The sequence below is a fragment of the Colletotrichum scovillei genome (assembly GCF_011075155.1).
Source record: "Colletotrichum scovillei strain TJNH1 chromosome Unknown Contig00001, whole genome shotgun sequence".
In the NCBI taxonomy this organism is placed as follows: domain Eukaryota; kingdom Fungi; phylum Ascomycota; class Sordariomycetes; order Glomerellales; family Glomerellaceae; genus Colletotrichum; species Colletotrichum scovillei.
Window position 1 is genome coordinate 4,327,456 of NW_023336259.1, and position 27,903 is coordinate 4,355,358.

At 50.4% G+C, this 27,903-nt stretch overlaps 6 protein-coding genes across 6 annotated transcripts; 3 read left to right on the forward strand and 3 right to left on the reverse strand.

Moving 5' to 3' along the window:
• Positions 1-54: 54 nt before the first annotated feature.
• HER10_EVM0010902 (cytochrome P450) lies at positions 55-1,915 on the forward strand (the record flags this gene model as incomplete). The annotated part of the gene is made up of 5 exons (XM_035480347.1): positions 55-438; positions 506-605; positions 669-737; positions 803-1,396; positions 1,491-1,915. 5 exons carry the CDS (start codon positions 55-57, stop codon positions 1,913-1,915), a joined length of 1,572 nt encoding a protein of 523 aa, XP_035338879.1.
• Positions 1,916-2,466: 551 nt separating this feature from the next.
• HER10_EVM0001893 (uncharacterized protein) lies at positions 2,467-4,600 on the reverse strand (the record flags this gene model as incomplete). The annotated part of the gene is made up of 7 exons (XM_035471626.1): positions 2,467-2,695; positions 2,750-3,234; positions 3,285-3,491; positions 3,559-3,820; positions 3,892-3,913; positions 3,973-4,270; positions 4,328-4,600. The coding sequence occupies 7 exons, from the start codon at positions 4,598-4,600 to the stop codon at positions 2,467-2,469; spliced, it is 1,776 nt and encodes a 591-aa protein (XP_035338023.1).
• Positions 4,601-6,545: 1,945 nt separating this feature from the next.
• Positions 6,546-7,526, forward strand: HER10_EVM0003578 (uncharacterized protein; the record flags this gene model as incomplete). The annotated part of the gene is made up of 1 exon (XM_035473250.1): positions 6,546-7,526. The coding sequence occupies one exon, from the start codon at positions 6,546-6,548 to the stop codon at positions 7,524-7,526; it is 981 nt and encodes a 326-aa protein (XP_035338196.1).
• Positions 7,527-9,083: 1,557 nt separating this feature from the next.
• HER10_EVM0003007 (peptidase S41 family protein) lies at positions 9,084-12,042 on the reverse strand. The gene is made up of 2 exons (XM_035472697.1): positions 11,184-12,042; positions 9,084-11,116 (listed from the first exon to the last, which is right to left on the reverse strand). Exons 1-2 carry the CDS (start codon positions 11,616-11,618, stop codon positions 9,200-9,202), a joined length of 2,352 nt encoding a protein of 783 aa, XP_035338143.1. The 5' UTR covers positions 11,619-12,042; the 3' UTR covers positions 9,084-9,199.
• A 2,663-nt stretch (positions 12,043-14,705) lies between these two features.
• On the reverse strand, positions 14,706-16,839 carry HER10_EVM0007038 (glucan 1,4-alpha-maltohexaosidase). Its single transcript, XM_035476605.1, has 2 exons — positions 16,514-16,839; positions 14,706-16,461 (listed from the first exon to the last, which is right to left on the reverse strand). The coding sequence occupies exons 1-2, from the start codon at positions 16,524-16,526 to the stop codon at positions 14,942-14,944; spliced, it is 1,533 nt and encodes a 510-aa protein (XP_035338519.1). The 5' UTR covers positions 16,527-16,839; the 3' UTR covers positions 14,706-14,941.
• Positions 16,840-17,787: 948 nt separating this feature from the next.
• Positions 17,788-27,808, forward strand: HER10_EVM0009692 (peptide synthetase; the record flags this gene model as incomplete). The annotated part of the gene is made up of 7 exons (XM_035479172.1): positions 17,788-17,917; positions 17,976-21,299; positions 21,357-24,028; positions 24,106-26,065; positions 26,131-26,184; positions 26,257-27,563; positions 27,623-27,808. 7 exons carry the CDS (start codon positions 17,788-17,790, stop codon positions 27,806-27,808), a joined length of 9,633 nt encoding a protein of 3,210 aa, XP_035338770.1.
• Between the last annotated feature and the right edge of the window lie 95 nt (positions 27,809-27,903).

Consider the following 27,903-nt stretch of genomic DNA (forward strand, 5'->3'; position numbering starts at 1 on the left):
ATGCCTCTTAGAGCTTCACAGTGAGAAAGTGGCTCTTCAATCAATCAATCCACAATGTCCAGTTACCTCAACACCAACACACAAACCACGCTTAGTCCTCCCCGGCCATCATGGGTCGACTTAGCCAACTTCGGGCTCCCAAGCTCGATGGAGACCAGCGGCTATGTGCCCTTTCTAATGGCTATCATATTGGTAGCCTCAGTGATGACCGTTTCACTGCGTAAGAATAAGTTGTCTGCATTCCCGGTGATCAATGCCTCGAAAAACGAGTATCTTATGAGCGGAAGGGCGATGTTGGCCCGGGGTTTGAAAGAATTTGGTGGGAAGCCTTTCAGAGTCAATACCGGTCTTGGCGGTGGTGTCATTATTCTCGACCACAGCGTCATGCCAGAGGTTCGAAATGATGCCCGTTTTGACTCAACGAAGTTTCTACTCCAGGTATGGCAAGCTCTAAATGAAGTTTGTTATTAGAGCTCGGTTATTGACTTTTGCGCTGTTCTTGTAGTACTGGCAAGCTGGCATTCCTGGGTTCGAGCCTTACATTGCTCTTGGAACTGAGATACTACACAATGTCATCAAATGGAATCTCACGCCTGCTGGTATCGGTATGTCGTATTGGGGATTCAGCGATAGTCATTTTTCTTTTACTGACCTAGACATGATCCTAGCCAAGCTGAACAAACCATTGTCTGATGAGGCAAACGCTGCTCTTAGTGATATCTTGACCGATAACGAAGGTCAGTCATCAACACGAGCCCTGCACGACAGCATCGAATTCTGACAGCCCCTGCCCTCTCTTCAGATTGGCATGAGGTTCTTCTTGGCGACGTAATCATTCGAATTGTTGCTCGGGTGTCTTCCGTCATTTTTCTTGGCCCAGAGCTGTGCCGAAACCCCGACTGGCTGAAAATCACAGTGAATTACACCAACAAAGCAACAAATGCTGCCAAAGTCTTGAGGCGTTGGCCAGTGTTTCTCTATCGCACTATTCATTGGTTTCTTCCAGAATGTCGTGAAGTTCGCATGATGCTAATTGAAGCACGGCAAATCATCGCGCCTATTCTAGAAAAGCGCCGTGTCCAGAAGGCAGCAGATCCAAACCTTGAGTATCATGACGCTCTGGACTGGTACGAGACGGCAGCGAAAAGAATGGGCGTTCAGTATGATCCTGCCGATCAGCAGCTGGCCCTTAGCATCTCTGCCATTCTGACAAGTAACGATCTCATGTCTCAGAGCATCATGGATCTTTGCAAGAACCCAGAGATGTTTGAGCCACTCAGGAACGAAATCCGGTCTGTTCTCGGGGACGGGCAATGGAAACCTACGAGTCTTTACAACACGAAGCTCCTCGACAGTGTTCTCAAGGAAACTCTGCGTCTTAAGCCCGTTGCAGCTGGTGCGTTTGTTCCATTCTTTTATCAACGATTCTAATGCACATCACTCGGGCACTTTTTGCCACTTTTGGCAGGCTCAACTAACGTGCTTTGCAGTGGGTCTAGGCCGCAGAGTCATGGAAGAAGTCCGCCTCAAGGATGGCACAGTTCTTCCCCAAGATTCTGGCATCGCTGTTAATGCGGAAAAAATGTGGGACCCGGAGATCTATAAGAACCCGCGAACCTATGATGGATACCGTTTTTTGCGACTGCGGGAAGCTTCTGAGCAAGGGGAAAAGACATCCCAGCTAGTCAGCACTTCGCCTGAACATCTAGGTTTCGGCCTCGGTATTCACGCCTGTCCTGGCCGCTTCTTCGGCGCCAATACTGTGAAGCTGGTCATGTGCCACCTATTGCTCAAGTACGATATCAAGCTGGCGGGAAACACGAATACCAGTCCTCTAGAGTTTGGGTTTTCTATGCTTGCAAACCCCACCACCAAGGTCCTTGTCAGGCGGAGGAAGGAGGAGGTGAACTTCTAAGATAGAGACCCTGCCATCCATATCATCTATCCCTGATATCTACTTCAGTATCCACATTGGTCCGAACAGCTCTAGTTAGAATGGAACTTCGATGAGGAGTTACAAGGGTTACCTAACCCGCTGGCTCCACAGCGACGGCAATCATACTTTGGTAAGTTGAAAGTCTGAATCAACTCATGTTGCAGAACATAGCGATGAATGAAGTTTGTTTGATTTCCGCCCGCCGGCATCAATTCGTGATCATATTCTCCGTATTCAGGCAAATGCCATTCCCAAGCGGGTAAGATACAACCGCCCAGGACACTTATTTGCCGCTAGGCCCTGCCGATGTTCCCTCCCCTACTGCTGGGTATCTAGTTCTTGCCAAGAGCCAAGATTGTCTTGACAGCCCACAGCTTACCAATCGGCTAGCTGAGCGGGCCGCTCCTGAACCTTACTTTACACTTGAATATGAAGCCTGTAGATTTGTCATTTTCGACTAAGGCGCTATTCTGAAAGACGTCATGGGTCTCATGTCGTCCTCGCTCTCGCTATGAGTCCTTCGAAATATGTCAACTTGCCCGCACTACTTGAATGAGCTCTAGGTAATGATCCATCAAAGAACCCTCATCACTATCCAGGCTCAATCTTCCAAACAAGCCTCCACAAATGGCCAGGTAAGGCATTGCTGTCTTGCGATTCGCCTTCTCTCCGTTAATGAGGTAGTAAACGATGAAGCAAAGTGATACTAGAAGAAGTTGTCCCATATTGCCCCATTTCATGCTTGACGATCCTATATCCCTTCACACATGCAACGTCAACAACTTAGTCTCAATTCACGGTCGCACAACGTACCTTTCAAGTCCCTTTTCCCAAAACAGTCCACTATTTGCGAGCTTGACAACTGCAAATGCCGACTCGACACAGCGCTCAACACACCTCTCCCTGGTCTGCTCGGCAACACCGGACACATCTGCGTCATCTGTGGCGATGGGTGTTATCCACGGGCAATGGATGAAAAACACAGCCCGATGATACATGCAGAAGACACGGAATGCCTTCCGTAGCTGCCGGTCGTCTTTTACACTTTGGAGAACCCCGGCATCGTTCGCCTCATTGAGAGGTGTTGGCAGGCCACTAAGCCATTCATTGAGAACATGGCAGCTGGCCTGCAGTCGATCGCGACGATCATATGCCGATGCAGACTTGTTCAGAGCTCTCGGACTATACTGAAATTTGAGTACCGAGTGTAGAAGCTCGGAGAAGGTGTATGACACGGCAATCATGTCGTCTCCTTTGTCGAACGACGGAAACTGGACCCCCCAACCCAGATCTAGTATCTAGCGAGCCGTCAGTTGCCTTGACCGAATGAACCAATTGTTGGACTCACTGGGAGCATCCCATGATGGATAGCGTAGTCTGTCTCGAGGCTGTAGAGAAACCAAACTCCCCGTTGAGCCAGCTCCTGATCTTGATCGCTCATGCTGGTTTGCTGACCTTTTGCCGCGTGCACGAGACGAAGATCACGCGCACAACACACTGCCGCAGTGATTTTCTCCCAAATCGAGGACTCTTCGCTTACGTATGCAATCACTGCCTGCTCTTCAAGTTAGGGTCTACAGCCATATTTATGATGAATATGCTGGGATTTGGATCATAATTACCATGACCAGAGTGACCTGAAATTTCAGTAACGTGCTCGGGCTGTTTTGGATGTCTTTGTACCGCCGCAAGGCTGATGTAAGGCGCTTCTGTGCTTCGTAGCACTCTCTAATGCTTCGGGTTTGCCGATTTCGTAGGCAAGCTGTGTGAAAGCCCACGGCTACGATGGCTTCAGCGAAGACTAAAATTAATCTGTCGGGCTCAGGTTCTCTGGACTGCTTGATGATATTCTCGACTGCAGATTTCGTCATAAAGTCGCCAATCCTATTCGTGTGAAGATGATGTCAGTTTCGTGCGATTCTGCTCGTCTTCCCCGCGTCATATTAACCACTTACGGGCAGCAATCTTCAAAGCATGCTGAGTGGAGAATGTCAGCTACCTCCACTTGGCTGGGTCAATAATGGAACAATACTTACCATCACAGTATCGTGAAAGAGCACTGTCGGTTTCAGGAAATTTTCTCGTCTTGTCAAGTGGTCCATCTTCGCCCGACGCCACTGCACTCTCGCACAGAACCCTCCGTAGACCGTTCACAATCTTGATCGTCTCATGTCTTGGGCTATCTCTAACTCCCTGAGAGATGAACTCAGGGAGGCCATAGACATTAGCGGCAGAAAAGTCGACATGGACTGTACCATTATTCGAAATCGGTGATTTCTCATTCGGGTCGAAAGCAGGTGGCGGAATATCCGTTGCTTCGTCAAAGTTGAACAACTGCGTGGTTTCCGAGTCATTAACGTTCTTGTAGTAAACGTGTCCAATCTCACCTACCGTATTATAGTCTGGAGGGCTTGTCGTTTCCGGCCTGGTGCGAGGCTGGCTATCATTCGGCAACGATAGACCAGCGGTTGGCGACTGCGGAAACTGCTCTGTGTTCGAAGTCGTAAAGTCAAAGTTGAATCCACCACCGGAATTGCAATCAGATGGCGTCGTATCCAGTAGCTCCATAAGCTCGTTTTCACCCGGCAATGGTAGATCGAGTAGGTTCAACGGCCCATCATGCCCCAAGTCCGGGTAAGCCTCCGAGAGCGATAGCTGGAGCATACAGCTAAACTCTTCACCATCAACCTTACCGCCATTGGTCGTGGTTCCCTCTGTTGAGTTCGGTGTCAGAAGGGTTGTATCACAGGGCATTTGTTGCCAAGCATCGTATACGGGGCAGTTCTGGTCGGTGTTGATTCCCAGTCTTCGGTTATTGGGGGCAGTTCGGTTGGTCGCTCCCGGTGCGCTTGTTCTTCTTGGCCGAGGATCCAATGGCGGATAGTAACAAGCTTGCCCGTTTCGCTAATAAAGTATTCATTAGCATAGACCTGAGTTGGATATTCTGGGGAATCTATTCTTACCTCACAATTGAGGCACGGGTCGGCCCCGTCGCCTGAAACTGTCATGACGAGTTCAACATGCTGACCAGTCTGGATACTCACAGCGGACTTTCCTGGACCTGCAAGCCTGACAAGCTCCTCTCCGACGTGTGATTCGACGCATGTTGATAGCTTGAGCTAGGTTTCGCGCGAGAAATGTGCTCTCAAGCTTCGAAGTATTCTAGAAACAACACCGGACGGCAGTGTTCCAAGTTGAGAAAAGCGTCGGCACTTGCTGAAAAGAAAATGGCGAGCTGAATGCAAGATAAGCTTGGTCTAAGTAAGTAGTGCTGCGATATCACCAACGGACGAATCCAAACACTTACACAGAGTTTTAGCTAACTGAGCAAGGTTTCCCTAATAGGTAGCTCGCGGAATACACCAGTCAAGAATGTTACAGTTCCCTGGTCTGAAGCTCTGTTAGAAATGACTGTGGCCCAGCGCATCCCAAGTTGAAAGATCCGGACTTCCCAAGATTCTCTAGCTTGACAGCAGATCCTAAAGAATAAGACTGTTTCGTCAAGGAACCAGCTCTATCAAAGTCCCACAATATGACAAAGGGAATAGACAACGGCATGGGATGCTTGCTTATTATGAGGAATCAGCCAATCAGAGTTGTTAATGCAACTACTTTGTTTGACTTTCCTTTCCCCTCGCCGCGTAACCCACAGGCAATGTTGCACCATTCGCTCTGGGTGGGATGTGTTCATCACATCAGACGGGCTTAGGCTTTGTGGATGACTCGCCCCGTCTTGGGAGAGATGGCAAGGGTAATCAAACCAGAATGATGGGCTTGGCCCCTCTTGCAGCTAGTACATGAAGCTCCATTAAAGATGGTGTGAAATCGTGCCCGGGGCATCTTGATCCGCGTGCCCCGAGTCCACTTACTTCGCGAGTACCCGCTCACACCTTGCAAGCTGAGGTACATGTCTACAAGTAGATGAGCATTGTTTTGAGGCGGAGGCTATTACAGCCTCTTCAGCCAGCTTCCAAGAACTTCAAGGCCAACGGAACCTAATCACGCTTCCGCTAGAAATTTGGTATTTTTCTATGAACCATCTGTCAATCTTGCAGGCAGCGCCGATGGTAAGGCAGGGGTTGGAAACATGATCAGAGACTAACTTCCACTAATTCCAGTGTTGTCAAAACTTATTTCAAGTAGTGCGTGGCTGTTCGTTCAAGAGCCAAGAAGCTTTGAAAGACTCGATAGACGCGCCTATCTACTACCACCTAATTATCAGAAACGTCAAAGTTTAAGCAATGCAACCGTGGATTGAGTCAGTCGCCTGCACCCCATCATCTCCATCCGACTCGGACCAGAAAGTGTTTAGCTCTGCGAGGTACCGTCGCAACCCGTCGGTTACGGAAAGAAACACAGACCATGCAAACCTAAGAATTGCTCCCTTTCTGCCCAGCCAGTCCGATGGGATTCTCTCGGTACCACGTTCAAGTCCGGATATCAGCACTACAAGGCCAACCGCCATTGTCAAGGATAAGAAAAAGCGGTGGGCCCAGAATTGTACGCGGATCGACCATTTGGCCTTCATATCGTATCATTCCCGGGTGGCCATTATAAGGAGACCCATCAACAGAGAAACAGAACAGCGCCCGTTTGAACCCTGTCGAAAATGAGTCCCCCCCTCACTGCCCCTCAGCTAGATACCGGCCATCAACTCAATGTGGCCATCGCCAAGGAGGCAAAACACTACGTCGATCACCGGCCTCCCTATCCAAGGTCTATGTGGAAACTCTGGACAAACTACCATGAAGGCCCTCTGGATGCCATTCACGATATCGGCTCCGGCAGCGGCAACGCCGCTGAAGGCCTATTGATGCACGCACCCTCGCCTCCCAAGCATGTCGTCCTGACTGAACCGCAAGCCAAGAACATCGAAGACTGCCGCGCACGCTTCAGAGACCGGTTCACTGGGACCGAGTTCTCATACCGGAACTGTCGCGGGGAAGACCCCTGGGAGCCCGTGGTGCATGGAGACCGCATCGACTTCGTAATGGCTTGCGAGTCACTGCACTGGACTATCCTGGAACCCACGCTTGACAACGTCGCAAAGAGTCTGCGGGGAAACGGAACCTTTGCGGCCGTCATTTACGGCCCTTTTCCGGGAATCACCAACAACACGAGTGCAAACACAGCATTCAAGGCTTTCATTGGCGAGCATGCCGCCCACCTCTTGAAGCAAGAGTGGATGACCGAGAATTGGAAGCGAGCTGCTCGCCAAATGTTTCACGGCATGGACTCTGTGCCGCTTAGAGACGAAGTTTGGAAGGATGTCAAGCGCATTGAGATCAACTGTGGGGATGGATGGTATGCCAAAGACTACCAGCCCCTCGATGGGACAGAAGATCCGGTGGGTCATCTGGGTGTATCTGAGCGTGTTGCCATAGATGATAGCGAGGACTGGAGGATCTCAGCCTCGGTTGAGTGGCTGAAGCAATCGCTCGAGTCTATGCGTTTTGGTTTCACTGAAGCTTCATGGAAGTCGCCCAAATGGCAAGAGATTACAGAGGAGATTGGAAACGGACCGTTGGAACTCAAATGGCAGGTTCACATGATACTCGCTCGGAAAAGGGATGAGGCTTTGGGTAACTAGACCTAAATTAGTGGTAAAGAGTCGTGTCAGTCTGGTGTTGTGTGACAAGAATACCTGGCATCAACCCCAGGCGGTATGAAGCAGCAAGATTTTCGCAAGATCGAGAAATAAATAGTGAGCTTTACTTGAGCCAAATAAACTCGGTTCAACTGCGCATGTTGACACAGAGTTTCGTTGTTCCGCACTTACACGTGGCTGTTTTGGTTGGTGGGAGTCGGTGTCAACGTAACGTCCCAAGGACATGGGCAGAAGTTCAGGCTGTATTCACATTAAGCTTTTTTTACGTTTTCAGGATTGGATGCTTTGTTCCATGTTTCTTTCAACACGTACTGCTACCAAATAAGGTCAAGTGTTGTTAACTGACATTGGAGCAAAATCGTCAAACTTGCTCAATGAGACGAGACACGTGAAGCCAGCTCCATGTCACGTAGAGAAAGTGCAATCACTGCATGACTGGGATCCCTCGCAAGTAAGGATGCCACTGTTTTAGCCGGTTGTGTGTGCCGAGGCTCGAAAAGCTTAATTGCAGTTCCACAGCCCGAGCCTTTATGTTCGCTCGAAAACGGCCTCTTCGCAACAGGTTACGAGAGGTTAGCATGAGTCGCGTTCTTGAGCCCGGCAGGGATTCCTTAACAAAGAAGTCACAGCCCGATTTGGACTTTGCCGAGATACATAGAGCTCTATGGGAATTGTAGAGATCTTGCCAGTCCTTGACCTGGACATCAGTGGTAAGATGGACACCCTACCTGCAATGAGACCCCACGGTGCAATGAGTAATCTGTGATAGTACTTTAGAACGCAGAATTAGGAATGAGCAGAAAGATTAAGCCGCGTAACAGGCCAAGATTTGTCTGGGTTTTATTATGATCTTGTAGTTTTACAAAGTAAAAGTTTGTTGAGATACGCGTACCTCAATTCATATGAGATAATCAGTCGAAGACCGAGAGCGACGGCTTCGTCGAAAGTGGATCTAGTTCTAGATCGCTCAAGCTGGCAAGGTGCGTAACTCAAAAAGATAGAGACAAAGATTTTAGAGGGAAACGGATCCGACTAAGAGCTCACTTATTTGTATCACAATTGAGGCTGTCGAGAATTAGACCCCAAGCCGCGGAACTGGCTCGCTGCCCGGGCAGTGTTTCTACATGTCGCATATGATGCGGATATGGACTAATATGCAAATGTAAGTTTTGACTAGTCCTTAGCGGCATACTTGAGCAGAGCATGTGTAGATATGGGACTTGGGCTGCTTTTCGCCGAACGCATGCCATGTTGGGTTGTTAAAAGCTTCTCATTCAGCACTGCGACTCGGTAGACATTTTCGGCAACGTTAGATTCTAGAGCTTCGACCACCCTCAAACAAGCCAAATGCAGGAGCGGCGATAATTCTTTGAGAATATTTGTGTTGGTTTGGATTCAGCGCCTGGGCAAATTTTTATGTGACTCTCCGAATCCGGAGTTTCCTGGGACACGCGGTTCAAACATTCGTCTCGCAGGATTCTCAATGATTTCACGGGTTCAAAGTCGCTGAAATATTGGTCGGGGGACACTAATCTCAACGGGACGTTCAATCCATTGGGTATCAACGAGTGGCTAAATAGGTACAAAAGCAGCGGATGAAGACCATCCTCCTGCAGCATCATTCATAAGCATTCCCCTCCAGAACTTTGACTCAATTAAGCCCGGTCAAGGTGAGTGTGGCTGATCGCAATCTTGTCCTTCTGCTCGTACTTGAAGTCCTCCGGCATATTCTGAGCAAGGTACTCCTTCAGATCACCAATTTTGTGCTTGGTGGGCTCATAGACAAAGTTCTCGGGAACATTGAGCTGTTCGACAATGGAACGCTTGTTGTTGGTGTGTTTCTGGACATAAGGAGAAGGAGGCTCGTAGGCGCCCTTGTACGACAGGCTACCAGGTCCCTTGTACTCCAAGTTCATGCCAATGACCTTGTCGCTGTAAGGCAGAATGTCGTTGCTGATGATACCGTCATTGCTGACAGTCGATCCGGCGACGCACTTGGCCTTGTTCCATGCAGAATCGGCGGAGCGGGTCCAGATCTCAGTAATATTGGTAAGCATATCCGAAGTGTAGAACAAACGACAGTTGGCAGCCTCATAAATGAACTGCTCTGGGAACCCATCCGGGCGCTTACGAGCGTAAGCGTTGCGGTAGTTGAAACTGCCACCTGACTTGGCAAGGGTGGGAAGTAGAGGAGGGTCGCCGAGGTCAGGGAGGACATCAAATGCTGCCTCGAGAATGTCGGTCTCGTTAGCAGCAATGGCGTCGCTGGCAACCTGCATGATAGCAGCCTGCAAAGACGGCCAGTCGAGGACTTCTGAGCCCTCGACACCGCCGATGGCTTGCATCGGAGCCTCCGATGGGCGACCTCCCAAGGCAATCGTGCGGACGCCCTGTTCTCTGACCAAGAGACCCGTGAAGATGGTGCAAGTAGAGGCGCAGATGCCGTCGGTGATAACAACGATGTTTTCTGGCAGGAAGACCTGGTCCCCGGTGCTCTTGGAGTAACCAATGCGAGTCTGGTTGTAGCGCAATAGGTTTGTGACATTCTGTCCGGCAATCACTTCCGGGCCGTAGAGGTCTTCCCAAGTATTGAAGGGCTCAAGCTTTTCGTTGAGTACGTTCGAAACCAAGTCTGCCAGAGTATCGGGAGAAGCTTCTTGGGCGGTCAGTCCAATAGCATCGAAGGCTTCGTGAGCACGAATGCGGTTTCCATCCCAGATATCGGTGGTCTTAGGGAAAAGCTGGTTGTAGAGCTGGAAACCAGCGGCAATAAATCCACCGCCGTTAGCCTGGAGATCGATGACGAGCTTCTTCTTGCCTGCCTCCTTTGCCTTCTTTAGGAAAACATCAACAACCCGTCTGGCTTCTGCGATCTCAAAGGTACTGTTTGCAGTGTCGATATCGGACGGGGCGAAAGAAGACACGGCTAGGACCGCGGTGTCCCCGTAGGAACCGTTGAGAAAGTACGTAGAGATCCAGTCACTGGCGTGCTTGGATACTGGCAACGGGTATCCCGGGATCTGGGTCGTGGTAGGTGTTGCGCTGGAGGTAGATGAGGACGTAGCGGACGAGGAAGACGCAACAGAGCTGGTGCTTGTGGGGGGCAGCTCCACCTTGGAGTGAATGGCCTCGGCGCTGCTGAGATACTCGACCAACGATTCACCGACAATAGCTACGAGCTGATCAACGTACTCGGTGCCGTTGGTGAACTTGATCACCTGCTTGTCCGGGCAATGTCCAGGGAAGCGTAGGACAAATTCGTTGCCCACACCTTGGAACTCTGTGGCAGGGTTCGTGTTGAAGAGGGAGTTATATTTGGCGTCGGGATCCTGGGTGAAGACTCGGGCAGACTGTGCCTCAAGCCACTCGGTGATTGGGACATCATCGATGCTCTTAATATCATAGACATCAGTGTCATTGACATAAGACTTGAGGAAGTCACTGATGAGATACACTCTCGGGACGCTGAGACCATCATCAGAGACGGAAACAAGGTTGTTCAGACTGCGGAAGGTGAAGAGGTTGAGAAGGGCCGGGTTGTAGTTGAAGTGGCCATCAGAAGCTTGGGTAAACTAGGAAATGTCAGAGCTTGTTGAAAAAGCAGCCAAGACTGCGGATCTCATAACGATCAAGACCTACCAGCCGCTTGATATCGAGCGCAAACTCAATCTGGCTCTTGTACTTGTCTTTCATCACACGGGCTCGGATCTGGCCGAGTCCCCCAATGACATCCACACCGGGAACGAGATAGCCTTCTGGAGGATTCGCCAGAGGCTCCAAGGTGCTTTGGAAGTTGATGTATGGCTCGATGTAGTTGAGGAGATCTAGGTCATTCTGCTTATCAACAGGGATTGACTTAAGACACTCGTACGCAATTGAAGGCTTTATTGCAGCTGCTGTTGCGCTGGGTCTGGATGAGAGGAACGACTCTGCGGCTGCTTGTGCCACGGCACATGCATTTGCGGGTGTTGAAGTCGCATGGTGTCCGGTATGTGTTGCCTGCGAGATTGTCTGCGTAGGCTTTGCAGAAGCAGCTCCTGCGAGGGCTAGTGCCCAGGTGAACGATGATCGCATCTTGGCAACCGGTAACAAATAGTTATATGAACAAGTAAATAGGATGATAATCCGGGACGCTGCAGATGTTGTTCAGATTCTCGCTGGCTTGACATGGAGTCTGGGAGAAGCGTAGGGTCTTATATCAGGCCCTCAGTCGCCATGATGACCGTCGAGTTGAGCGTCAGCTAGGTCTCCGCCTTTCCCCAGCCTCGACAGCAGACAAGCGTGTTCGGGGATTCATGATGGAATAACGAGTAGCCTAAACAGGCGAGGTGAGGCTGTGTGTTAGGCACAACGGGACGGGCTCAGCTTTGCAGTAAGAAAACAAGGCTTGCCGGGGTCTGCGCTAGGAAGACTAGCCTGCATGCTGGCGCCGGAGCGACGTTCCTCACAGCCCCCAAACCCGGTCACCTTGTTCTTCGGTTTCCTGGAATAGCGATAGTGGTTGAACGGTTTCTTTGATGGACGATACTTTATTGAATCCTTCGGCGGACGACGCTTCGCTACATGTATCCCGGCGGGGCCACGGTGGTTGAATCATGAAGGTCCCGAGACTTAATGAACCACGGTGACTGTGTACTTTAATCACTGAATGGTGCGGGTATCGTTCTTACGGTAAGTACGGATACCTATGGACGGAAGCCATCGAATTACAGAGAACTGATTCTTTCTTTAGATTAATTGCACGCAGTGCCCGCAGAAGATGCGCCGCAAACGTCTGCGTGCGAGCTCCTAACCGAATCTTCGCTTCTCCATTGCGCCAGCCGTACACACGGTAAACATAGAAGGAATGCAACAGACGCGTTGGGATACCCCCGAAGCGCGGTGCGCTAACACGTGGAGCCAGAATCCTTCAGGATCGCCGCAACGGCATTAGCTGAACAAGCACCAGCAAGCAAAAGCGTCCCACCGTCAGCAGTATGGGGTTCATAGCAAAGTCATCGTTGATTTGTCCACCACGAAAAACTCTAGTCATGTCAATTTCCTAGAAATCGAATGACTGTGGAATTGGCCCAGATGATGTGAGACTTCATCATTGAAAGTCCAGGTCTGCGGTTAGTCGGCTCAAAAAAGCCGATGCTAAAGTACTGTTGGTTTCGTCCGAGGTAGATTGGCCCAACTTGCCGCCACCCAATGCTTATTTCCGTCCAAACATCGAGTGACAACCAGCCAGTCGGTGTACACAGAAGTTGAAGGTGTTTCATCCTGATGGTGTAGACCGTCGATGCTACAACTACCTATGATTGAATAAGGTACTCGACTCGAGTCAGTGGTAGGCCTAGGGCCTGATTCTACTGACCAAGAGCTTCATGGCATTCAAGGGAGGGAGGCACAATGAAGATCACTTAACTTGAAATGACATCATGGTCTCTTTCACAGCTGGCGTCTAGATAATTCTCAAAGGCTAATTAGGCCATATGTCGCGAAAGCAGAACACGCGCCGGTGCGGGTGTCAGACCCGGAGTTTCAGAGATCCGGCTGCAGGGAAAACCTGAACTTCGGTAGCAATATTGGATCAACAGCAAGATCCTCGCATACGGGGCCTCATAGGGCAAAGCCGTATCCCCACACTTCCAAACAGCTCATCAACATTGAACAACGACGAGGATCTCTCAAGGGCGCCATCGTCGGGTTACCCACGGGGATGTCAAGGCCCTAGACCATTTTAGGCTCCCCATCAAGCATGGTGGCTTGGCTTACGACTTACAGGGGGGCGCGCAGGCTTCCATTTGGGTGCCTTGCTGGCGCTGTCTGGTCACTCTGGTGTGCTATTTTTTGACATTTTATGTTTGTCATGGCGCACTGCCGGCAGCCTCCCGATGCTCCCGTCCCTCCAGTCAGGGCCAAGCTTCTTGAGCAGGAGGCTGAGGAAGGATCTTAGATGCTTATGTTTTTTACGATCGCCCGAATCGGATATATTTTTCGATAACAACTGGCCAGGGCTCAGCTTCCTTGCGCTGTCACTGAAATGGGGCTTATTGGTCGCAACTCGACTCATGTTTCACCCGCGATTCCCTCAAAGCTTGCGATGTGGTGAAAAACGAACTACTTCACGACTTTCGCCTGAATTATTCTGCCACTTTACGACCGTTCAGGTACTTTCTAGCCACACTTGACCTCGGTTCGGTGATGTTGGTTCCTGGTAGAATCTTTAGCTAGACATTTGTGTAGTTTAGCCTTGACACATGGCCAACTTGATTGGCGTTTCTCCAGCACAATTGCCTCCAACATCTAGACCTAAGACGAGCCCCACGCTGGGCTACGCCGGTCTGGGCACAAGCCCACCCAACCGACCTCACCAACACTGAATCTGGAAAGGACAAGACCTTCAACACCAATTAGGCAAAGAATTCGGCTTGGAGTCAGTCGCTTTAATCCCCATGAGTGTCAAGACTGATGCAAGCGGCGCCTCGGTTGAGGCGGTGGCTGTCGAACGTCCCGGAAGCCGGGCCCGAATGACATCACGTTGATCTTCCGCTGTTTGTCGGACTGTCCGTCGCTCTTCGCATTACCACATATAGCAAGCCGAGCAACATGTCAGACTTTAGTAACAGATTTAGGAATCAGAGTAAGGAACGGGATCTACTGACCAACTCGAACTATGTTGGATTCCAGAAAGGCTTGAACGTCAACTGACGGAGTGTATTCCGGCTGCCACACAGCTTGGGGGATGGAGGCCAGTATGGCCTGCGGGTTCGGATTGTGTCCGGCGGATTCGCCTCCAAACTTTACTTGCCGAAATACGATGTCAAGGAAAGTATGACCAATCCGAACCAAGAGGAGAATTCATCAGGGTGCCTGTGGTGGCGCGATCTAAGGCGGTGGTTCTTAACGGAATCCGGGATGAGTCTCCCTCGCGAGCGACACGTGGGCCAAAATTGTGCGCGGCCTCCGAGTCCGAATGCAGAATCTGGTGAAGCTGCAACGTTGTCTTTGCTCCACTGTGAAGCAAAGTTTACGATTTAGGTGGTTAAGTGAGTGGTCATGACCGAGTGCCTCAACAAATTCTGAGGTGTTGCGTAGGTGGGACGTGGGTGAGAGGGACTACACCCGGAGCCAACCCGTTCTGTCAACTCAATCTTGCGAGCTCCTACTACGGCACCTGAGTTTATGATGCTGCTCTCACATCATAGATGTCTTCATGTCGCGTAAAGACTCATTAAATATGCAATTGTTGACTTCGCAAGCTCACATATGAAGCAGTATGACTTAAACAGGAGTCTGGAGATTTTATCAATGAAGCTATTTAAGAGAAGTTCGCTGTCATCGAAACTGGAACATCTTTCTAACCTGTGACTGCCTGAGCAAATGCCTTACCGATACAACTACTATTCGTTCATCTATTCCTGATAGATGTTTGAATCAAAGTTGGTAGGAAACCTTTCACGACCTTGAGCATCTTTGTTAACCCATATAGATACCGAGACGCCTGGACATTTGAAGACGCCAAAGCCCTCATCGTCAATGACCACCTCGCCATCCTCCCAGCCTAGCAAATCGGTCCATCTCTCACCGATGTGTTCCTGGCCAACCGCCATGCGAATCTCGCCAGGGCCCTTGTTACTCATCACACAAGCAAGTCCGTCAGGTTTATCCCAGGTCGCGCGCCTCACGAAACCGATACAATTCGCGTCATCCCAGTAATCCTCCTGAGAGCCGTATGCATAAAGCTTACGAGCAAGCATCAAGTCAGCAAGCTTTCCCCCGCAGGATGGCGGCTCCGAGCCCTTCTTCATCCCGTATAGATCTCCATAAAAGGGGCAGGGATAGCCCTCCTGACGGAGCAAGATGAGAGAGTACGCGAGGGGTTTGAAGAAGCCTTCAATCTTCGTGTCCATGGTTTGACCTGGTTGTGTGTCATGGTTCATTACCACAGTGACGGCGTTGATGGGCTTCTCTTGTACAAGACTGCCATCGAAGACTTTTCTCAGATCGCCGCCTTCGGTGGTGCTGATTCGACTGAAGTTGTAGACGAGAGGCGCGTCGTAAAGGGAGAATTTGTGGTCCATCGTTTCCAGCCACTCCTTCATCGGCTCGGTCTCCGCGGTCCAGAACTCGCCGACGATGAACATGTCTTTGCCGCACTCATCTCGCAAGTTGTCGATCCACTCGTTCGTGAACCGTTGACTGAAGTGTTGCACAGCGTCGAGACGGAAGCCCTTGAGACCCAATTCCTTGGTGATCCATGTCCCCCAGTTCTTGACGTCGTCTTGGACCTCAGGGTGCGAGTAGTCAATATCGGCAAACATCATGTAGTCGGCATTGCCCTGCTCGTCGCCAACAGATTGAGACCATTCTTTGTGGTCACCCATGATCTTATAAATGGCCTTGCGCTCATTCTCCTGGTTCCAATCGGTGCCACCAAAGTGCTCCCAGTGCCACTTCATGCTGGAGTATTTGTCTCCTCGACCCGGGAAGTCAAAACCCAACCATCCTTCAATCTCGTAGGGCTCGGATGTCTCCTTGTTGCAGTCGTTCTCGTCAACCTCGACAACGCGGCACCGTTCCGTCTTGTCAGCCCCAGCCTTGTGATTCAGTACCGCGTCCCAGTAGACCCCGATTCCATTCTCTTTGGCCGTCTTGCAAAGCTCAATCAAGTCCTCTTTTGGTCCCCATTTCGTTGACTTGCCGCCTTTTTGGTCGAACTCGCCTAGATCGTAAAGATCGTAAATATCATAACCGTTGCCCTCCGCTGACTGTGCTTTGCAGCCCGGCGGAAGCCAAATGTTGTCGACCCCGATGGCCTTTAGCTTCGGTACTGCCTCTTTCAGGCGTTTCCAGTGCTGTTGATCTGGTGGAACATTCCATTCGAAAGCCTGAAACATGGTGTCATTTTCGCGAGTCGGCTGCTGTTCATGTCCTGAGGAGTCGTCAGTAGGCAATCGAGACTGATGAAGTACATTAGAAGTTACCTAGATCGCCCATAATGCCGACTTTATTGATGTTGTCGCACCTTCAACCTGTGGCCTTCGAATTGCGATAATTGACGGCGATATCACCACTTGGGCACTTAAGGATTCAACGAGGCTCCAGTCGTCGGGTGAAAAACAGTTGATGTACGCAAAACTACAATTGCCATCGTGGGAAGTAAAGAGTGTACTCGCTATTAATATGAAATCAAAGTCATTTCGTCATACGTCAAAACGCGAGCCGCAGAATGTCAGTGTCTGTGGGTATGTGGACGCGTGGGCAAGCAGGTTTATCTCGTGGCGCCCTGGCAGTTTCAAGACACTAGAGATAAGAAGCGCAAACGATATCGAGGATGAAGCGCCCTTATTTGCTTGTTATTCTCGATTGCCTTGACCCCTGCTAGCACCTGATGTGCTTGGGTGACGTCGCTGTGCGCTCATGCGATGCGTGGTTTTAAGAACCGGAGCTTTTCATCCTTGATGTCTTGGTAGTTGAGCGTCGGCTGCCGGCCAACTCACTTTAATACGAAGCATCGAGTATGAGCTTCAGTTCAAGAAGCAGTCAAGCAAGGTTGCGTGTGGTCAAATTTGGAGTTGTCGCGTTGCAGGAGCATGCGCGTCTAGCTCAAGTGCCGATCGCTGCCACTAATTCAAGTCACACCGAGAGTCCTTCAGTTCACAATTCGGTTCTGTCAATTATGTCGGTGCGCACACTGTGGTGACCCAAGTTGCTCCGAATCGCCTTGTCTAAGCCCGCAACGGACAGTGAGAAACACCACCACTGGGCTCTCCACACCTCACTGCACGTACTTTACCAGCTCTCAGAATCTCTAAGGTCAGCCAACAGCCGATACTTATGGTGCTCCATGGTGCTTCATAGTTTTATAAAGGATCTTTTGCTGTGAGCCAGTTACATGTAGTTGGCGTTCTAAGCTGCTTCGGAATAGAGTTGGGGTTCGGACCGAAACATGTTCACGCCAGTCCGCAGGGGGAAGGCCAGGATGCTGAGAACGACTCAAAGTTGGGAGCGGCATTTCAGCATAGAGCCATGCATAGTAGGAAGACCCTGAACAGTTAGCTCCTCGAAGCTTTTAGGGCATTTTATCGTTTCTAGCTATCGTGTTGACTTTGGATAATCTGATATAGATCATTCTAGCTGCGATTCTGTTTGACGAGTGACTCAGTACTTGACGAGAGGTGCCAGTGAAGTGCACATACTCAACCTCAGTCAAGTCTGTTGTGCTACAATCCAGGCCGAGATCTCACGTTTACCCGTCATGGCTGCCACCGCCGTTCCGGAAGGCACGACGCAAGTCGTCTTCAGTCAGCTCAGAACTTTCATTTCCAACATCTTGACGATCCCGGTTGAAAATATTGAAGATACGTCTTCATTTGTTACCCTTGGAGGTGAGCCCCGCAAGATTTTCTTAGTTCTATACTCATGGAGATGCTCATGATTTTCTAGGAGACTCGTTCAAGGCAGTTCATCTGTACCAAAAATGCGCTGAGCAAGGCCTGGGCGTCCGGTTCCAAGATCTACTCCACAGGTCTCTGAAAGAAGTCGCCTCGCTAGCTTCCAGCAATCAAGCAGGGTGTTCTTCGACTGAACAACTGAGACAGGGAGATGGTATATTCCCGCAGATGCCTCCCGACTATGATTTTACCAGGATTTTTCGCGAGCTGCGAGAGAAGCACAATGTGAGCGATGATGCTGTCGAAGACGTTTATCCTTGCAGCCCAATGCAAGAGAGCATGTATATTGGTCAGAAGATGGTCTCCAAGCGACTGTACCGGACGCGCGGGCTCTTTGAGACTGAGGCCGAGTTTGATCTGGATCACTTCCAAACCTGTTGGAACGACATTATCCACCGTCACCAAACTCTCCGAACTATCTACGTCGACACCTCGGATACCGCATCTGGCCGTCTCTTAGATGCAGTCGTCCTCAAGTCTCAACCAGAACCTTTGGTCATCGACCATGTGAAGGATCTGGAGGAGATACGACGTCAATTCGCAATTGGGGATTTGGGGACAGTCAATACAGATGAAGAGAGGCACCAGCACCACATCACCGTTTACATCGATATCCAAAATCCCGGTCGAGTCTTATTTCAGATGGACTTGAACCACTTGACCGTTGACGGTAGCTCATTGATAATAATCGTAGATGAGTTGGTCAAGGGGCTGCAGGGCTCTCGGCTTCTTGGCCAAGCACCTGGATACGGGAGATACATCGACTACTTACAGACCCAGACGGATGAAGACGGCGCGCTCGACTACTGGATTGACTACCTGGACGGAACAGAACCATGTTTTTTCCCTGTTATGAACGACCACCAAGCAGGTGGTGCCGGGTCCTTCCACGTCACGGTGATGCCTCTTGATGTTGGTCTAGATGACATCCGCGTCTTCTGCCAAAAGCATAATGCGACCATATCGAATGTGCTGCAAGCTGTCTGGGCTCTCGTTCTTCACACTTATACGGGTGACCCGGATATCTGCTTCGGTTATCTCTCTTCCGGGCGAAGTTTACCAATTCCTGGAGTGTCTCAAATCGTTGGGCCGATGATGAACTTGCTAGTCTGCCGCGTCGGTGGAATCGACGACATATCGCTCGAAGGTCTTCTCCATACTGTCAGAGAAGACTTTCTGAACGCGCTGCCACACCAATGCTTCTCCATTGGCAAGGTGCAGCGAATACTCGGAACCAACGAAACCAAGCTGTTCAACACCATCATCACCTCGTATTACTCGCCTTCCATGTCCGACGCCACCAGCAGCACGTTCTTCAAGCTAATCTCATCCCATAATGCCTCCGATTTCGATATTGTGCTAAAGGCTGTCTACTCAGACTCGGAGATTCGAGTGCGACTCGCTTATTCAACCGCCACGTTGTCATCGGCAATGGCAAGCAACGTCTCGCATACCTTTTCAAGCATCTTATCACGATTAATTGGTATAGACGATGCACAAGTTACCGTCAAGACAACAACCGCAATCAGCAGGTGGGACATGCAGCAAGTCGGAAAGTGGAACTCACGTATGCATGCTCCGCCGCCTGATCCTCGATTGACCTGCATTCATCACCTAATCGAGAATCAGGTCCGGCTTCAGCCTGAAGCGCAGGCAATCCACTCGTGGGATGGGCACATGACCTATAAAGAGCTCGATGAAGCTGCTTCAATTGTCGCCCAAGAGATCTTGCAGCGAGGTATTGGACCTGGAGCTTTTGTCGCGCTTTGCTTCGAGAAGTCAAAATGGTATTCCATCGCCCTTCTCGGCGTCTTGAAGAGTGGCAACGCCTTCGCGCCTGTTGACATCTCGAATCCAGAAACTCGACGGCAGGAAATTCTGCAGCAGTTAGGAATCTCTCCTCGATCTGGGCTCGTCATCTGCTCGAGGCAACAAGCGCCGTCAATCAGGCATTTGGCTGGTCAGGTCCTTCAACTTGATGTAGACCGGGTCTCTCCGTTGCAAGATGAGCCTATACCGCTACCATCTATTTCTTCCGACAGTCCAGCCTACGTCATCTTCACCTCTGGTTCTACGGGCAGGCCAAAGGGAGTCGTTGTGGAACATCGAGCATATGCATATGCGGCTCAAGCTCATAGCGATGGAATACACATCAATTCCGCTTCTAGAGTCTTACAATTCGCCTCCTATGGGTTCGATACCAGTATGGAAGATCATTTGACAACTCTCGCTGTGGGTGCCTGTCTATGTGTCCCGCATGAGGATGACCGGTTGAGCTGCCCAGACTTAGCAAGGTTTGCATCAGCGTCAGGGGCAAATTGGGCACATCTCACGCCTTCATTCGCCGAGATGTTCACGCCGGCCATACTGCCAACCATGAGAACCATGGTTCTTGGTGGAGAGGCAATGACTGCGAAGAACATTCAGAGCTGGGCCTGTCGATCACACACAGAACTCATCCAGGTTTACGGCCCATCGGAGTGCAGCGTGACTAGTACAATCAGTCCGCCGTTCACAAAGGACATCAGTCCTACTAACATTGGGTTCGCCGTTCCCGGGTGCGCAGCATATGTTGCTAGGCCTGATAACTCAAGCATCCTTCAAGCTATTGGTGCGTTAGGTGAGCTCCTGATGGAAGGCCCAATTCTTGCAAGGGGTTACCTGGGCGATCCTACACAAACATCAATCTCGTTCGTTGAGGGCCTTGATTGGGCACCTGGTAGAAGACTTTACAAGACCGGCGATCTAGTCAAATACGACTCTGCTGGTCAACTCCATTTTGTCGGGCGAAGAGATGGGCAGGTCAAGCTCAGGGGTCAGAGGATTGAACTAGGAGAAATCGAGCGACATCTGGTTCTTGAGCCCCGAGTTCAGCATTGCCTCGCCGTTGTTCCGAAATCTGGACCTTGTGCGAAGAGATTGGTGGCCGTTGTCATGCTCAGTGGCTCAATTGTATCGCCGCCCTCAAGCATGTCCACATCACCTATCAAGATTCTGGACGCACCTTGGCTTGAGCATATCAACTGCATGAGAGGATTTCTTCTTGACAAGCTACCGCCCTACATGAACCCAGAGCTATGGTTCTTTCTAGAATCCCTGCCAAGGAATTCTTCGGGGAAACTCGATCGAAAGGGGTTAATTCAATATCTTGAAAGACTCACTCCCGATGATTTCGCCGGCTTGTTGCCACGTATGGATGACAACAGCACTGAGAGAGATGGTACGGAGCTAGAGACGAGGTTGAGGAGTATCTGGAGTGAAGCTCTGAACGTCGGCGAGGACGAAATTCGCTGGAACACCTCATTTTACCACCTCGGTGAGTTTATCAGTATCAATATCGCGCGATTCCCACGAGGCTTATCAAACTATCCAGGCGGAGATTCCATCTCAGCCATGACCATTAGCAGTTTGGCGAGGCAGACTGGGATGAACATCTCGGCTGCAGATATCCTTCGGTACCGGTCAATTGAGCGACTAGCCAAATCAATTGGAGCAGCTGCCTCGCCAAGCCCATCTCAAGTTGACACGTCCATAGATCCAGCAGGACCGCAAGCTTTCATTCTTTCTCCCATTCAGAAACTTCACTTCCACACGTCGCCCGAGGGAGACGATCTTGATCAGCAGACCATGGTCGTTGAAGTCACCCAGGCCGTGGACCAGCAAGAACTGCTGGCGGCTTTGGAATCTCTCTTCAAGGCTCATCCAATGTTGTGTGCGCAGTTTAAGTGTCGCGATGGCGAATGGACGCAATGTCTACCTGCTAGATCTGCCATCAGCGTCGTTGACTACTGTCGCATGAGATTTCACAGTCGCAGACATCTCGACTACGTTGTCGAGTGCGTCAGCGAGGCCAAGAGGTCGATTCATCTCTCCAACGGTCCTCTCGTGGCCGTGGATTTATTTGAGTCTCGGGGTCGGACCCTCCTATCTATGACAATCCATCACCTTGTCGTAGATGCAGTGTCGTGGCGGATACTCCTGCGTGAGTTGGAGTTATACCTCCTCTTCAAGACGCCGATCGCAGACGAAGCAACATCTTTCCAACATTGGACATTGGAGCAGCATCGCTTCTCATCGAACTTACTACCACAAAATGTTGTGCCTCCGTCGGCTCATGCACTTGTCACTGATTTGTCATTCTGGGGCATGGCAGATGAGAGGAACTGTTTCGGGGACTGTGTTTCTCATACCATCACTCTCGACTCATTTATCTCCGAACAACTTGTTCCAGCGCAAGGAGTTCCTGTACGGGGAGCTCATGACTTGTTGCTAGCCTCTGTTATCGACTCGTTTGTTGAAATATTCGGTCGCTCCCCTGGTCTGTTCAGTGAGTGTCACGGACGAGAAATCTTCATCCCTGAGGTGGACCCGTCTACCACTGTTGGCTGGTTCACGACATTCTCTCCCATGATCGCAAACAGCCATGGCAACATACTCAACGACATCAGCGAGTTCCGTAACAATGTACCTCTCAATGGGTTAGCCTACTTCGCATCACGTTTCCTGAGCAAAGCTGGCAAGAAGGCGTTCGAGCACCATCATCCAATGGAGGTAACTCTCAACTATCTCGGGGTCTTCCAGCAATTCGAGAAGGACGGCTCTTTATTCAAAAGATGCAGCGACGAGATCCAGGACAAGATCTCGGGCCTCAGAAACCAGCAACGTGCAGGGTCATCGAGATATGCCCTGATTTCAATCTTGGCATCCATCAAAGATAATAAGCTGTCTCTGCAGGTTGAGTGGAACTCTCGGATGCACCACCAAGATCTTTTGGTAGGTTGGCTGCATCAATTTGAACAAAGTCTGAGAACCTTTGCTAGCGGCCTCGCGGATGAACACGAGCGCTTACCGCCATCGCCTTCGGAGCCTTTGGTTACCTCAGTTGGACTTCAACACAAGGACCTCAAAGCCGTCCTCAATCTCGCTCAATCCCGTCTCGGCATCACACCTAACGAGATAGAATCAGTCATTCCTTGCTCTCCAATTCAAGATAGCCTCATTCTTTCGCAACTGAAGAGTACAAGCAATCAGTACAGCCAGCACTTCCTCTTCAAGCTGTCTGGATCAATCCCACTCAATCCTGATGACCTCTCAGCAGCCTGGAAGCAGGTTGTTGCGACGCACCAAATTTTGAGAACTGTCTTCATTGAGGACGCGGCTGGGAGGTTTCTTCAGCTCGCCTTGAAGGCTGTCGACATCGATATCAAGGTCCACAAGCTTCGAAGCGAGAGCGACCTGCCAGCCCTGTGGGCGGAGCAGTCTTCCTCGGTCGCATCTAAACCTTTGTGTGGCAAGGTACTCCATAAGCTTCAGTTGTACACCGCAGACGATGGTTCTGTATACTGTCTTTTGGACAAAAATCACGTCATCACTGACGGAACGACTTCTCGTCTGTTGATTCGGAATTTCCTGGCTGCTTTGGACAATCGTCCGCTACAAGAGATCTGCCCGTACTCCAATTACATCGACTATGTCGAGAAGCAAGATGCCTATGAGATCGCACAATATTGGTGTCGCTACTTGGATGGGGCACCGTCATGCCTGTTACCCGTACTACGCCAACATCGACCGCCATCAGTTCAAACTCTCGAGTTTACCCGCACGTCTTCCACCTTTCCCAAGAGCGAATTAAGCTCAGCATGTCGAAAGTGGGATCTCACAATTCCCATCATATTCCAGGCCGCGTGGTCAATGATTCTGTCCACATACTTGCACTCAGACGACGTAGTCTTTGGTCTTCTCGGCCACGGGAGAGACATCCCGATTCCGGGGGCGTCAGAGATCGTGGGCCCGATGGCTAACGTCATACCCGTCAGAGTACAAATTAGTCCGGAAACGACGGTCTCGAAGATCTTGACTAGATTACAGGAGGACAATATTGATCATCTCACCAAACAGACAATTTCTTTGGCGCGAATCCAGCATGCAGCCCGGCGCAGTGGAGAGGCCTTGTTCAACACGATCTTCAACTTCCAAAAGACGACCGCAACGCTGGGATCGGAGAGGATCAAATCGGAGCTACTTTTTGTTCATGACACAAGCGAGGTAATTTGCTATTCCCCGTTTCAATTTCGTGCAGTTATGGCATCATGGACCAAGAGAATGCTAACTCGCCTGAATAGTACGATACCGCCTTGTGTATCACCGAAGATCAAGAGCAGTTTCATATTACCATTGAGACTGCAACATACTTCATGTCGGAAGTTCAAGCGGAGCGTATTCTAGCTGTCTACTTGAACGCCGTGCAAGCTATAATCGACGACTCAGAGGCCCAGATCTCGAAGATATGCCTCACCAGCGCACTGGATGAGAAGCAGATTCAGGAATGGAACTCATCCCCGCTCGAGATCAACGGGTGCTGTATTCACGACATGATCTCGGAGACAGTCAACAGACAACCCTTGAGGCCAGCCATCTGTGCATGGGACGGCGATTTGTCTTACGCCGAAGTGGACTCCCTATCCACTAATCTCGCGTCGCGACTCCAGGCTATGGGAGTTGTGCCAGAAGATATCGTCGTTCTTTGTTTCGAAAAGTCCTTATGGGCAGTGGTTTCAATGCTTGCGGTGGCAAAGTCCGGGGCGGCATTCGTACACATTGATCCAAACGGTGCTGATAAGAGGAATAAGTCTGTGGTCGAGCAGACTGGGGCCAGGATTGGGCTGTCTTCGTCAAAACAATACGACAAGCTGACAAGTCTCGTGGAAACACTTGTTGTCGTTGACAAGACTTCCATGGAGAATTCTTCAAAATCTGCGATCTCGCTTACCCATTCTGTTACTCCTCTCAACACACTTTACATCATCTTCACCTCAGGAACAACAGGCACACCAAAGGGGGTGGTGATCCAGCACAAGTCATTCTGCTCAGCCGTGGCATACAACACCTCCTGGCTGCAAATCAAACCGGAGTCCCGCGTCTTGCAGTTCACAAACTTTTGTTTCGACGCCTCTCTCGAAGAGATTTTCACGGTTCTTGCCGCGGGTGGTTGCATCTGCATTCCGTCCGAGGAAGAGCGCATGTCCGACATCCCCGGATTCGTCGCGCGCAAGCGGGTGAACTGGGCTGCTTTCACTCCATCTTTTCTTCGCACCCTTGATCCCGATGATTTGGAGTCCGTCAAGTTCATTACTGTCCATGCGGAGCCGATGAGCCAGGATCTCGTAGCTCGTTGGGCTGGGAAGATCCACATGAGGCCTAGCTACGGGCCAACGGAGTGCTCAGTGACCAGCACCATCGGAGCTCCATTCAAGGTAGACACAGTCGCTACGAATATTGGTTGGCCGGTAGGGTGTCGCGCTTGGGTTGTTCATCCGGAGAACCACCACATATTGATGCCCGTTGGGGCTGTTGGCGAACTACTTCTGGAGGGACCCATTGTCGGCAAAGGCTACCTCAACGACGATATCAAAACCGCGATCGCCTTTATTGAGCCTCCCTCATGGGCATCTGACAAGAGCTCTTCACTCGAAGGTGATAGAGGCACTCGAAGATTGTATAAGACCGGTGATTTGGTGAGGTATGCCGAAGATGGAAGCCTCTTCATCCAACGCAGGAAAGATCACTCCCAAGTCAAGATTCGTGGCCAGCGAGTTGAGCTTGGCGAAATTCAATATCATCTCAACAATCTTTCTGAAACCATCGTGCACAGCATGGTCCTGGTTCCGAAATCGGGTAAACTCAAAGGACGTCTTGTGGCTGTCGTGAGTCTGACAGTTCTATCATCGAATCTCGAGACACGCGATTACAGCCAAGACATTACCATCGTCGAAAAGGATAACCTCAGCCAGGAGATGCGTCAAAGGCTTGCTGATGCGCTAAATTCAATGACTTCGGCGCTTGAGAGAGATTTGCCTCAGTACATGATCCCGGAAACATGGCTCATTGTCAAAAGCCTCCCAGTCCAGCTATCACTCAAGCTAGATCGGCAACGGGTAATGAGCTGGGTAGGGCAGATTGACCATCAAACCCTTTTGGCCGCACTTGATCTTCATCAAAAGGGTGACTCATATCATGAAAGCGGCTCTTTAACGGAGGAAACTTTGAGGTGCATGTGGGCGGAAATCCTCGGGCTTGATCCTCGTAAGTGAAGAAGCTCCTCAACTGGCAATCGGCAACGTGAGACACATCTGACTTTTCATTTCCAGATCAAATTGGTCTTGAGCAGTCATTCTTTAGACTTGGAGGCGATTCTATCTATGGTGAGTATCTGCAGAGAATCCATTCGATTCTTTGACCGATTTACGAGGGGCTAATGTTGATGTATCTTCTAGCGATGCAAGCAATGAGACTCTGCAAAGCAGCTGGCCTCGACGTGACAACACAGGATGTTCTCGCGAATCCAACAATCAGGCTTCTGGCAAGCAAAATTGCGAAGCGAGCCACCAGGCCCGAAACAAACCACGCCCTACCTAGAATTGCAAGCCAATCGGCCCCTGTACCGCGTTCTGTCCTAGCTCCCGACAATGTTGAGACCGTGTCGCCCTGCTCGCCGTTCCAAAACAGGATGTATCAAGCGTTCCTTAGCAAGCCTCAGAGACCATACTTGTTTAACAGTCTTGTTTTGTTAAATGCCATTCAAGGTTCTCCGTCAGTCGACACCGGCGCGCTTCTGGGGGCGTGGCAACAAACCATCATTCGGCATGCGATATTGAGGACTGTCTTTATCCACGACCTTGCCTCGGGAGCTATCTTCCAGAGAGTTCTCAAAGATCACAAGGCTGACATCGCCGTCCTAAATGTCAGCTCAGTGGAAGAAGCCACGAAAGAAGCTGAGCTCCATCTCAACGCCGTTCGCTCGAATTTGTTCAAGGACGACTCACCTCCAGTTTCGGTGCGCCTTTTTGTCAGTTCTTATGGAGAGATATTCGTTCACTTTGTCATGGGACATATCTTGATTGATCATGTCAGCTTGGCACACGTCTTCCGCGACTTTGTCACGCTCTATCGTGGTCAGATTCCAGGGGCAAGGCCTCCAATCGGTTTTCACGATTACATCGAGCACATCAACTGTGAGCGAGATCTCCGCGCAAGTAGTGAATACTGGGTCGACAAGCTACGGGGCGTGAAGCCATACATGGTCCCAATCGAGACTATGGTGGGAAGCGGCCCAGACCCTCATACCATGGGTTCCATCGACTTCGTAGTTAATATCACAGTCGAGATGAAGCGGTTTCTCTGCGAGGTCGGAGTGACTCTTTCGAACGTTCTTCAATTCGCATGGGCGATGCTTCTCCATGTTTACACTGGTCATTCTACCGTTTGTTTTGGGCATCTAGTCTCGGACCGAGACATTGACTTGCCGCACGCGGATGAGGTTGTCGGACCAATGCTATCAATGATGATAGCCTGCGCTACTCTTGACGATACGACGATGATTATTCAGGCCTTGCAAGCCTTCCAAGATGAGAACATCCGCGGCCTGAATCACAAGACCTTTGACTTGACCGAAGTTGAGCGTCATCTAGGGTGCGAAGGCACTGGACTTTTCAATACGCTAGTCAACTACCGAAAGGTCAAGTACTCGGATGATGATGTTGAGATTGGGTTTCGGTCAATCTGGAAGCAAGATCCCCACGAGGCGAGTCAAAAGCCATGCCCTTGAACAAGAGTGCATGAACTAATCCGGCAGATCGGCAGCAACTTCTGGTACTGGCATTCAACGAAGGGCCATCCCGACTTGACGCTACGCTTACCTACTTCGAGTCCCTATTCTCTGAGACTACCGTGAAGACTTTGACTCAGACATATCGACGTCTACTTGATCTGTTAATCGATCAGCAGAGTCAGACGGTGGGCGACATCAAAGCAACGCTTACTTCCTAGTGTAATTCGCAAACCACGTGGAAACGGACTTGGGACTAGGGGTTGAATTCATATTCGTGGTATTAGACGTGCTCTTGCTTTTGTTTTTCTACTGT